General features: G+C 32.6%; 1 protein-coding gene across 4 annotated transcripts in view; it reads left to right on the top strand.

Moving 5' to 3' along the window:
• crc (bZIP transcription factor crc) overlaps nucleotides 1-12,992 on the top strand; it is a 150,407-nt gene that overhangs the window by 66,752 nt on the left and 70,663 nt on the right. Inside the window, exon 1 of one of the 4 annotated variants that reach the window (XM_017610567.1) lies at nucleotides 4,102-4,135. The exons of 2 other annotated variants lie outside the window; for them this stretch is intronic. In XM_017610567.1, coding sequence (XP_017466056.1) covers nucleotides 4,117-4,135 — 19 coding nt within the window. In that variant the 5' untranslated portion in view covers nucleotides 4,102-4,116. Of the gene's footprint in view, nucleotides 1-4,101; nucleotides 4,136-10,922; nucleotides 11,180-12,992 lie in introns of those variants that run through there. One more of the 4 variants, XM_017610566.1, reaches the window with a different exon arrangement.

Below are 12,992 nucleotides of genomic sequence, written 5' to 3'. Positions count from 1 at the left end.
ATACTGAAATTGAAAATAGGTGTGCCAACTATCATGTTGCGGAATATTAATCAGCCAAATCTTTGCAACGGCACGCGACTCGCACTTAAGAAATTGATGAAGAAAGTAGTGTAAAGATTTTAACGTGGCCTTTCAAAGGTGGAGAATTCCCATGATTCCGACCGATACACCATTTCAATTTAAAAGATTGCAACTCCCAATTCGATTGACATTCGGAATCACAATCAATAATGCTCCAGGTCGATCTTTGGATGTTGCGTGTTCCTGTGTCGGCAAACCAGATATCCTTGATATCTATGCAGCCAATGGAAAAACAACAAATATAATAATTTATCATCCATATAACAGGAATATGCCACAGCAAAGCGTGGCAGGGTACAGCTAGTAAAATATAAAAATAACTATGTATGTATATCATTTTGCGCGCACTGACACAACAGACGCAATGGCTGAGTGAGCAGAGTACTGGCGTGCCATTAGAGAGATCCGAGTTCGAGTCCTAGGGCAGGAAAATTTTCTACTTTCTTTTTTTATTTATTAATTTTTTTTTGTCAATTTTTATAAACTGTTTTTATTGATTTTTTTTGCTTCTTTGATCCAATTTTCTTTTGATGTATAGATTTTATTGCTAAAAAGGAGGAAACATTTTTTTTTAATTTAATTTAAAGTTTTTAGAAACCGTTTGCTAAAAGACAAACAAGACAAACAAGACCAATAACCGGCCAATTCTGGCATCTGTCTTTCAACTCACCTCAGTCTTTCGAAAGACTTTATATTTCGGCAACTATCTTGAAAGCTCGTTTCTGTATTTCGAATGAGTAATTGAAAGATGTGCTAATAGTGTTATTATATTTATCGTTTAGCAATAAGTTTTCTAAAAACTAAACGAAATGAAAACAAAATATTTTTTTAAAACAGGATAAACTAAAAAAGGCGAAAAAAGATGAATCAAAAAAGTTTCCAAACGTTAAATAAAATAAAAAATATGAATTTTTTAAGCAATAAAACATAAAAAATTTAGTTAAAAACAAATTCGTTGCCGAGGATTGAACTCTCTTGAGTGGCACGAAAGTGCTCTGCTCACTGGGCCATTGCCACTGTTACAGCAACGTTATCGAAATTGAAATTTATTGAAAACAAACAAAAAATTTCAAAATCATTCGTTAAAAAGTTAAGTAAAGTTTTTTGTTTACTAAACTTTAATGTTCATTAAATGCCGTTAACGAGTCATTAACTGACTCTGAGAGGGAATTTTTTCAAATCGTTACTGAGGGACACCTTAAGTAATCATTGAACGACTCTGAGTGCGGCTGTTAGTTGTAGAAAAATCGTAGAAATTTCTTTTTTAAATCGGACGACCAGACCTGGTCTAGCCGACTTTTCGCTGTTTTCTGTCTGGGATTTTACACCGCACACTAGTCCGCAATGTGAACGAAAACTTACAAGACCAAAAGACAGGAACCGTAAATAGCAGTTATTTTTTTTAACAGTTAAACTTGGCCAGATATTCTTTAAGTTCGAAATAAAAGTCTTTCCGGATAGTAAACAAACCTCTTATCCAAATTAAAAAAGAAATAGGTACCAAATGAAAGAGGACTTAAATAGCTTTTTTACAGAAATAACGAATGAAGGTTACCACTTCTATTTATATTTATTTTTTGTAATCTCATTCAAAAGAAGTGCATATACCCGACCCAAGGTTTGTTCTATGGTAATTAAAAAACATTTTTTATTGAAATATTTTTCAATAGCTGGCTTTCCTCGTTTAAACATTTCAGTTTTAAAGCTATTTTAGCCCTCTTCAGATGATACCAAACTTGTTTAATTTGGATAAGCGGTTTCTTTATTAGGAAAAGACTTTTATTTTCGACTTAAAAATATCTGGCCAAGTTTAACTCTTGAAAAAAAGTAACTGTTATTTAGGGTCCCTGCCAAAAGATGATCAAAAAGGTCGGGTGCAATCCTGATAAAATTAAATAATATTTCGATAACATTAATAATAATTTAATATAATATAATTAATTATTTGATATTTCCGGATTTATTAGATATTGGAAAATAAATATATGTACTTATGTAAGTTTAAGTTTTGCGAGTGCATATCTAGGCGGGTCAGGGTGTCCAGATTGTTTAAAAAAAAGCGCAATTTTTGAAAACAAATCGCCAAAAATCACAATTATTTTTTTTAAATAAAATTCATGAAATCGATTTAACAAATCTTTTATTTTAAAAATGAGATCTTGTTATAATATACTTTTTAAAACCAAAAACGAATATAATACCTTCATATAATACCTTCAGACGCGTACTTTTTAAAAATATTTGTTTCAACACATTTTGCAATAGGACTGCGCAATTATTAAATTTATTATTACTCATATTAATTGATCAATCGTACAAACCGCATTGAAGAGCACGGCGCTAAAAATTAAATAAAAACCTGTAATAAGGCGAGATCAGCTATTTCCACAATTTCTTCAAAATCACATACTGTTTGATATTAAAAACGTTTTGCAGCGGAAACTATTATAGCCTTCATATAACACTTTATTCGAACTATTGAATTAAGGCTTTCCAACCTCATCCTATTTCGAATTTTAGTTTTTGTTGAATTGAATGTTGAGTAATAAGAATTTACTTATATTTCCAAACATTTTATTGCCTGTTGCGCTTTTGACTCCGTAAGCAGTTATCCAAAATACTTCAGAGTCGGATGGAATGGTTCTGAGAAAAGTTATTCCATGGGAAAGTTAAAAGATTTAAATATTCAGTTTCCGCTGCTTTTCTTTCCTTCAAAGTCAAATAGTGAATTGGCAGGTCCGTGAAACTCGCCCTCTTGTGATTCACACACTTTTCTGGTGGCAAAATCAAAGTTTTTTTTAAAGTATTTAATTGACTAGGTAATCGTTTCAAAATTTCTNCACACTTTTCTGATGGCAAAATCAAAGTTTTTTTAAAAGTATTTAAGTGACTAGGTAATCGTTTCAAAAGTTCTTCGATTAGGGTGATTAAATATTTTTGACAGTCTTTTATTATGCTTCTTAAGTCAAGTTTATCACGCAGTTCATTAGCCTCATTATTGTGGAAAACTAAGTTTTGTATATTTTTATAATTGAAAAAAATTTATTTGAAGGGAAAAAATCGCCAATGGCGATTTCCTAAATTTTACGCACAAATATCCAAAAAAAAAATCGCCAAATTGGCGCGAAATCGCCAAATCTGGACACTGTGGCGGGTTCACATTTGCTCGCTCCCCCGCGCCGCGCCATAATGTCCATAATGCCTTTATTTGGCTTGTCGATTGGAAATAAACCAATAATTTCGATACGGTCTTATTTACAACTAGAAATGGAAATGAAGCCATTATGGTTTTATTGCGCTTTTTAAAATTTTTGTTTGGAAAACATAAAACTAGTTTTTGCGGAGAAGGGTGGATGCGGCACGAGTACAGTGCAGCAAGGCGGAGGGGTCGCGAGCGCGGCGCGGGGGAGCGATCAAATCCGTCAAGTTATACACTCGCAAAATTAAAACTTACATAATAAAGGAGTTGTCTGCGCAAAAAATAATGCATATGGCATACCCGAATTTTGGAAACTTAAAACATAATTATTTTAATTATTGGTACTCCAATTACTTTGTAATGGCGGTTTCGTTTCTACAAAAAATGTTGCCCTTTCATTGCCCGGTTCTTAGTGTTTGTGCTTAGAGGGCAATGAGAATGTAAAATTTTTCGGTAGAAACGAAACCGCCATAAGAAAGTTGTTAGTTTTTATGATTGAAAGGTGCCGCCAGGAGTTAACATCGGTAATAATGTTCGGAATATATTTTCTACAAATAACTTTTGAAATACTAAAAAAAGTTAATTTCCGTTCCCGGAGTCGTTATACTGGGGCTTTAAAATGCGTCTATTTGATACCCCTTTTGACGAAATAATTTGATTACCAATGATTTTCCCAAGTGCCCGTAAACTGGAAAATTACCGTAACAATGTCTTTATTCACATTCCGAACATACGAAATAAATTTTTCTGTTCACTTATTTATTAGAACATTGTTTCCGGATAATATGGGCCCGATAATCTGAACGCATTCTTTTCATTTCGGCGGAATTTATAGAATGGTGCTGGAGAAACCAAGTAAGTTTTTGCAAATTGTTTTGCGAAAAAGCTTAATTAAATATTAATAAGCTGATACCTATTAATTTCAATCTCTTCTGTTTCTTTATAACCATTGTTCCTGATAAGCTACGCGACTATTCTCATCTAGATCCGGACTGAATAATAAAGAAACACGCCCACGGTAAATTAATAGGAAAAATGTGGTGCACAAATAGTGTGGCCGGATATGCATTTTTAGTTGAAGCGGTTGTAATTTCAATTATGACTTTATTTAACTTCTGGATTGGAAATGACGTCATATGGTTTTATTTCCAAAACAAAATGGAAATAAGACCATATGGCCTTATTGCATATGGTGTTATTGCACCCCACCGATCAAAATGACCGAGTAAACTATTGCTTTAAAAAACAATTGGCTTTCGTGACGAAGGGATGAATACTTTTTCAACTAGAGCATTTTTCAAAACGGACCTGACGGCATTTTCTTAAACAATTTTTAGAGCCTAATTTGAGAACGTACGTCGCTGTATACATATGTTCAAATGGCTTTAGTTCTTCGATTAATTTGTTCTTATAAGAGTGTAGGCCAAAATAGTTAAGCGAAATTTGGCCGATTCTTGAGAACGCCGTGGAATTGACTGATCTTTTGTGACGGACGTTTGAACGCAGTATTATAGGTACTTCGATCAAATTTTCAAATCTTCAGCATGTTGCAAATGTTTTGACTGTGTCAAAATTGCCAAAGTACATATAGTTAATAAAAGTTATTTTTAGATTTTGCAATGAAAACCGTTTTTTTTCAAGATACGATTAGAAACCTGTCTCATTGTTGAATATGATTTCCTTTGGAGTTGAGAGCAGGGTTGCTGTATTTTGAATTAGTCAAATCCCAAATCCAAAAATAAAATTGTTTTCTGAATTGAAAGTGGTATCAAATCCTAAATAACATAAATTTATTATTTCTTCGACGAATCAAATCATGAATAAAATTTATTTGTGATTTGATTCGACAGACAAATAAAAAATTAAATTTATTTGTGACTCGATTCATCAACGAAATAACAAAAATTATTATTTTTTTTGATTGATTTGCCGAGGAAATCAATTAGATTCGCGATTTTCCGACTAAAAACACTTTTATTTATGTGACGCAAGCACAATCTTCGGGAAAATAATTTTTTTTTTGTTGATGTATCAAATCACAAATAAATTTAATTTTTTTATTAGTCCGACGAATCAAATCACAAATAAGTTTTATTTCTTTTTGGTTGTTGGTGTTTCCGACAGGGTAGGAGTATGATGTATTGTGGAACGATTTTCCGTCATTCCTTGTACGAAAAATGACACTGAAGATGGCACAACGCCGAAACCGGTTTGTCTCCAAACCAAATTTGACAAGGGATGACGAAAAATCGTTCCACAATACATCATAAGTTTTATTTCTTATTTGTTCGACAAATTTTATTTTTAGTTTGGTCGATGAATCAAATAACAAATCAAATAGATTTCATAATTAATAGCGGATTTAAAATCGAAAAGGATTTTAAATCACGCAACCATGGTTGAGAGTGCTACTCTTTTGAAATCAACTTTTTGTGTTATTTTTCGAGATTATTTATAATTTTTTTTCGAGGGCTTTCGGGTTTTTTCGTATTTTTTCGACAACTGCATGTTTTTGGGGCTTGCAGGCTTAAAGTTTTTATGAATGCCTAGTAAATAAAAGGCAAAAAATCTGCTATTTATGCCCAAAAATATCAGTCAGCCTGCGTTCTATTTATCTGTATATAGCCGGGTTTTCTTACTTGAGCTAATAAAAGTCAATAACAAAGGCTAAGCTGCAATTTCTTATATAATTTTTATTTTATTCAAATCAAATGCCACTCTCATATCTTTTCATCAACCCGAAACGATGGCTGATGCTTAACTTTTCCCTGCAGGGTCGCATATGTACATATGTACATACATATGTATATGGGCAATTCTCAATTATTTAGTTCGAACTTTCGCATGACTCGACAGTTATTATTCGGACACATAATTTTTGCTGGTTTATTAACAGACATCAGGTTACATACATATGTTTGTAGATTATGTAAATGCACAAAAAGGACCACCGTACATATTTTCTCGCCAAATATGCCTATAATTCAGAAATAAAATTGGGAAATTTTCACAAATAAAACTGTGACTCCTATTATTTTTTTATTTTTACGTTGCATTTGGTGCATTGATTGCTCATGTTTGAGTTAATAATGAACTGGTAGTATTTGGAAATGAGAATCGAATGCAGTGCGTCAGAAGTATGTTCTGGCAATAGAAAAGAAGTTATGAAGAGTCAAAGTGGCGTCACTCCTTTTTTTTNAATCGAAAAGGATTTTAAATCACGCAACCATGGTTGAGAGTGCTACTCTTTTGAAATCAACTTTTTGTGTTATTTTTCGAGATTATTTATAATTTTTTTTCGAGGGCTTTCGGGTTTTTTCGTATTTTTTCGACAACTGCATGTTTTTGGGGCTTGCAGGCTTAAAGTTTTTATGAATGCCTAGTAAATAAAAGGCAAAAAATCTGCTATTTATGCCCAAAAATATCAGTCAGCCTGCGTTCTATTTATCTGTATATAGCCGGGTTTTCTTACTTGAGCTAATAAAAGTCAATAACAAAGGCTAAGCTGCAATTTCTTATATAATTTTTATTTTATTCAAATCAAATGCCACTCTCATATCTTTTCATCAACCCGAAACGATGGCTGATGCTTAACTTTTCCCTGCAGGGTCGCATATGTACATATGTACATACATATGTATATGGGCAATTCTCAATTATTTAGTTCGAACTTTCGCATGACTCGACAGTTATTATTCGGACACATAATTTTTGCTGGTTTATTAACAGACATCAGGTTACATACATATGTTTGTAGATTATGTAAATGCACAAAAAGGACCACCGTACATATTTTCTCGCCAAATATGCCTATAATTCAGAAATAAAATTGGGAAATTTTCACAAATAAAACTGTGACTCCTATTATTTTTTTATTTTTACGTTGCATTTGGTGCATTGATTGCTCATGTTTGAGTTAATAATGAACTGGTAGTATTTGGAAATGAGAATCGAATGCAGTGCGTCAGAAGTATGTTCTGGCAATAGAAAAGAAGTTATGAAGAGTCAAAGTGGCGTCACTCCTTTTTTTTTAATTCTGACACTCGCGGCTTTTATAGTGTACTGTAGCTGGTGCGTACCTAAAACTGTTATCGGACAACTTTTACAGTGCCCTGGAGCATAAAAGGAATCAATCTAGACGTGGCAGGCTTATGTGCTCTTATTAGAATATAGTTAAAAAAATAACTTCTTTAAAAGGCTACGATGCTTGCACAAAAGTAAAAATGCATATTTTTTATTAGCATATCGTCTGCAATTGGAAAATTTAGCCAAATACGTGTGTGCTCTATTGTACAATATACTATTGAACTATGATCCTCGTGCACCACTTTTTTATTTGTTCATTAAAAAGTTACAGAGCGAAAATGAAATAAGAAATGTCAAAAAAATACCCCCAATATGCATATAATACCCAAAGGCATCAAATCTGCACCGCTCGTTCTATTTTCGAAAATATGGTGTCAAATGAAAGAGCTTGGGCTGTAGATGCTAGGACTTACCGTTGATTTTTGGCAATTTATGTTCGGAAATTTTTTTATAGGAGAAAAAATTCGGAGCACTGTCAATAAAAAAAATTGCCAAAAGTCAACGGTAAGTCCAAGATACTTAAAATTTGCAATTTGCTGTGCTAAAATTTGATGGGCTACAAAACTGAATACCAAATTTTGTCTAAAATGCTGATCAAGAAGTTAGAAATTTTGGTCACACTTTACAGAGTTTTCATAATTTTTGCCCAGAAAGTATGAAATTTGGATTTATATCGTGTTTGTTAAGTAATCAGCTATACTTTCATATAAAAATAATAAACATTAAATAAACTAAAGAATAATACCCAAAACTTACTAAACTGTCGCGTCCCAGATTTATTTGGTTCACTGTTTGTGTATCTCGGTAACGATTTATCAATTTGTTCCAAACTCAGTACAATCATTGACCTTGGCATAAAAAAGCTATATTTTGAAATTTTCCGAAATCGGACTAAAATTACGCTAACTTTCGATTTCCAAAAAAAAAAAACGCGTAAAAAAGGTTAAAAACGTATGGTGCGTTGCTTTAAAATGTTGCATCACGTTGGATGTTGTATTCTAGCGACTAAAGGAACGTATACTACAAATTTCAGACATGTGCTCACGATTAAAAAAAAATTAAAAATAAAACAAATTCGAAGCTTGTGAGAATTGCCCATATATATACGCAAGTCAAAACTACCTTCTTATGTACGTATGTATGTACATTAGGGTGGTCCAATATGAGTAAAGTCGGTATGTTAATGCTCTCACCACCTTGGATTATTATGTCGAAAAAAATATACCCCTATTTTTTATTTTGAAATGAAAAAATATTTAGAGGTCGCTCAAAGCGCTCAAAGTTTTCTATGTATTTTATATGGGGGAAAACAACATTTCGTAGAAATGGTATAGAGTTCTTGAAAATCAGTATTTTTGGATCGGAAAACTCTTGTTCTCTTCAGGAGACTTGCAATAACAACACCCAATGGTATATTTATTCATTTTTTAATACTTAAGATTTTTTATTTATCCCCCCATTGCGTTTTTTGGCATTTTCTTGGGGGTTTTGGCGGATCTATAAAATATAGTTACCATGAAAAAATGGTTAAATAAATAATTGGGTATTATTACTGGGAATCTTCTGAAGCGAAACAGAGTTTTCTGATAAAAAATATTGATTTTTAAGAATTCTATACCATTTCTACGAAAAGTTGTTTGTTCCCATATAAAATACATGGGAAACTTTGAGCTCTTTGAGCGGCCTCTAAATATTCTTTGGATTCGAAATAAAAAAATAGGGGTATATTTTTTCGGTATAGAACAATCCTAGGGGTGAGAGCAAAAAAATTCCGGCTTTACTTTTTCACATGCATTTTTGGACCTCCCTTATATACATACATATGTATGTAAAAATATTCGACTGATCAGCCGTTGCTCTCCGTATGCGATTTTAGCGCGACTTGGGGCTCGGTCAATTCAAATTCAAAAGAATTGATTTAACAATCGCACAGTTCGAAACTTACGATCGATCGAGTAACAACAGACATACACTACTGCGCTTTTTAGCTCTTACCTACAAATTCAACTTGAGTTTTATCTTAACGGAAAAATTTCTAAATCGGGTTTTACCAGACTGGATATTCAGTTCTGAGTATTTACGCGCGAAAACGTTGAAATCAAAGCGTCCAACAGCAATCCGAGTCAGAGTGTTGGACTCGCGCCCAGTAATTTTCCGTCGAAGAAGCCAGCAACTACTTTTGTGCTACACCAAATAAACAAATCAATCGCATCAATCGCGCTCATTCGCGAACAGCATTTCGATTTTTTTTTTTCGTTTCTAAATTGGAAATTGAAACTTCAATTATTAATATTGATTGTGATGTGCGAATTAATCAAAGAATTGAAACAAGTGTTTGTAATGTATGGAGGAATATATAACATACGTACGCCGTTGTGCATGAAAAATAACTGAAGAAATAAAAGCGCCATTGAGGAACTGGTTAAGCCTACTTTAGCGCAACTGTGAAGTAGAAAAAAACCTGCACATAAAATTAGCATTGACTACGCAAAAACGGAAGTTAAAGCAACTATCTGACAATATACTATTTAAAAAAGTGTTATGATACGAATTAAGATCGCGGTGCGTTTGTGCTAGTGCAACACGTGGCATGCATTGAACAATTTGTACACTTAGACGACGCGGCCATACAAAGTTGACGAAGGAGAAGGCCTTTTCGAAACTCGATAAAACGGCGCTAATCATCTGTAAAACAGAAATAGTACTAAGTACCTAATAAAACAATTCCTAATTTAATTATCGCACTGCGCGCTCAACCGTGAGCATGATACCTCACTGTGGATATCGTTATACATGGAACCGTGAGATTGTGATTAACTCGCAGAAATTGGTGAAGCGGCGTTAAGGAGTGCCTTATACGAGGAAAACATCACTCAAGGCTACCAAACCGGCAGCAATAGGACCAGCAGCAGCAGCCCATATAACTAAACATCTCTAAAAAGTATCGGAACATTCGGTATCTAACGGTTTCGGTAACGGTAAAGCGAGAAAAAGGTTTACGATAAAAGAAAGCCAAGACCATTTCATAACCGCTGTAAATTTTATACTACCAAGTGCCCGAAAATTGCCATGAACATTTAGTAAAGCAATAAAAAAAAAACAGTCACATAATAAAAATTTAAAAATTAAATATAATTATAAATAAATCGAGTTGAGTTGTATAAGGACACACTCAAAAAAAAAAATATATATTTTAATTATCAAAGTGCACTTTTGTCACTTTAAGCGTAAGTTATTTTCAAAACAATCAAAAACTATAAAAAAAAAACAAACAGAAATACAAAATTTCGCCTCAAAACCAACCAAACATAAAAAGGAAATAATTTTTAGCGCAACTCCCGAAATTTGCTGTGATTTTTTTTTATTTAATTCGCAATACTCGTTCGTCGCTTGTTTTTTCGCGCTTCGTAGTCTTTCGTTAATTGCCATTTTTTTTTTTACAAATATTGGCAATAAATTCAGTATCTTATAAGTAGAATAAAATAAAATTTTCAGCATTAGTAGTTAGTCATTTTTGTTATATATACTTTAGTAAACTTATAATTTTTTGTTAAAATAATAACGTCCGGTTTTGTCATCGTTGTCTTTTATTTCCATTGAATGCTATTTTTTAATTATATTTTAATACATTAAATTATAAATTAACAATACTTGTCGCATCAACCGCATATACATACATTTAACTTTATCCGTATTCGTTCGTGAACTTGTTTGTATTAAACCTTTTCTTCGTTTCCGAGTCGAGTGAATTACTTGCTGTCTGCTGTGCTGCAAAAATGAGCGCTACCTACATGGCGGCGCTTCACACGTATGGTTAGTATAAATGATTGCCATACAAATATGTGCATACTTGTGTTTAATACACGTGCTTATATATGCATGTGCATAGTATGTGCATGCCTAAATGTTTATATAATATGTATGTATAAAATGCCAATGCCCCTTTCAGGTATATAAACCATAAATAAAATATTTTAAGCTTTGCCAAAATTTTGAGTCTCATTTTGGAGGGGTTTTTTTTACCAACTTCACAGCTTTTACTATGGCTAACTAACTAAATTAGTTTTGCTACTTTTCCACTCTTTCAGTCAATTATTTATTTTAAGTTTATTTTCTAAAATTTTTATTTTTACGTGAAATCTTTTTGAGTGACCACTCTAGGGTGATTCAAAATTTGAACTTTTTTGAATTTCGACTGGGAACGTTCGGATTCTTGAAAATAATAGGGAAGACAAGTTCTTTCTAAAATTTCAGCTTATTTAAACAAGATTTAGAGGTCGCTCAACGCTGTTGTTTGTTTTCCGGAAACTGCAGATTTTAAATGCATCTTTATAAAAAAATAGGTATATTTTCATCAAATCTTGTCGGACTTCGTTGAAATTTCGTAGGTAGGTTCCCAAATATCAGTTTATTAGAACACAGTTTATATTAGCTTGATAAATTAGTTTTAAATACATATAGTAATTAGTTAGTAACTAAGTTTTGCCTTATAAAAAATGAATATTTGCAATAATTTTGTTTTGTTCCTTAACCAGTGAGCATATGCTTAATACATCTAAGATCACATTATAATTCATACCAATAAACATAACTCATACGTACGGAGACCATCCGTTCTGTTTTTTGCAGGACCGTACGGTTATTTAAAGGTCTGTCCTGCGTAGTTTTTCAAAACAGAAAATCCCCAAAATACACTGATTTTTTCCAAGTGTCCGGCCTTTGTCCCGCATATTCTTCGATATTTTAAAATTAACTTTTCATAATCGAAATAAAAGCAGTGTCGAAACTAATTGATAACTACATTAGGGTAAGCTGGTTTTGAAGGTTCAACCAGTCCATGCGTTCTAAATCTTGTACAGTTATGGACAATGGATGACGAGAAAATGAAGACCAGCATCAAACATATCAATAGAACTGTTCTACTTACTGTTCTTAAGAAAAAAAAAGTTTTCCAAGCCAGTTTTCCTTTCAAACAAGCGTTTTCGTAATTTTTTCGAAAAAACGTGTTTTTGGTACATTTCGGAGCTATTCGTCCATATCTCATGAACAAATTATCCAATCAATATAAGCGACCTACAGTCCTCTTACAAAAATATATTACTTTGCCGATTTCGATGAAAATTATTAGTGTTACATGCGACCAAAATCGAAAAAAGGGAAATTTCAATCATTTTCTTTTTACAGTATATGAAAATCTGATGAGAAATGTAGATGTTACGGATCACAATCTGCACAATTTATATAGTTTTGCAAAGAGCCCATCAATACCTTTCGAACTGTAGGTCATTTTATGAGATATTGACGAATAACTGAAAACAGTACAAAAAATATGTTTTTCAAACAAATATCGAAAACACTTTTTTGAAACCATGGGTATTTTTTCGTGTTCAGCGACCCAACGTTTGCCTAAAAAATTTACTTTACAGAGGTTCATATTTCGTGTAAAGTAATATGTAATATGCCTTATTATAATTTTGTAAATATTCATTACAAAAGGGTTAATACCAATGAAGCGAACATGATTTATGTTTAAAGTTTAAAATTGGATTAATAATTAAGAAATATACACTCCTCGTTATTTGAATAGCGCACCTTACAGTCCTTAGTAGTTACAGTTTTCCTTTTG

The sequence above is a fragment of the Rhagoletis zephyria genome, unplaced genomic scaffold (assembly GCF_001687245.7).
Source record: "Rhagoletis zephyria isolate East Lansing unplaced genomic scaffold, Rhagoletis_zephyria_1.1 Rzeph_scaffold_00320, whole genome shotgun sequence".
Classification (NCBI taxonomy): domain Eukaryota; kingdom Metazoa; phylum Arthropoda; class Insecta; order Diptera; family Tephritidae; genus Rhagoletis; species Rhagoletis zephyria.
This window is presented reverse-complemented; position numbering and strand designations above follow the sequence as displayed.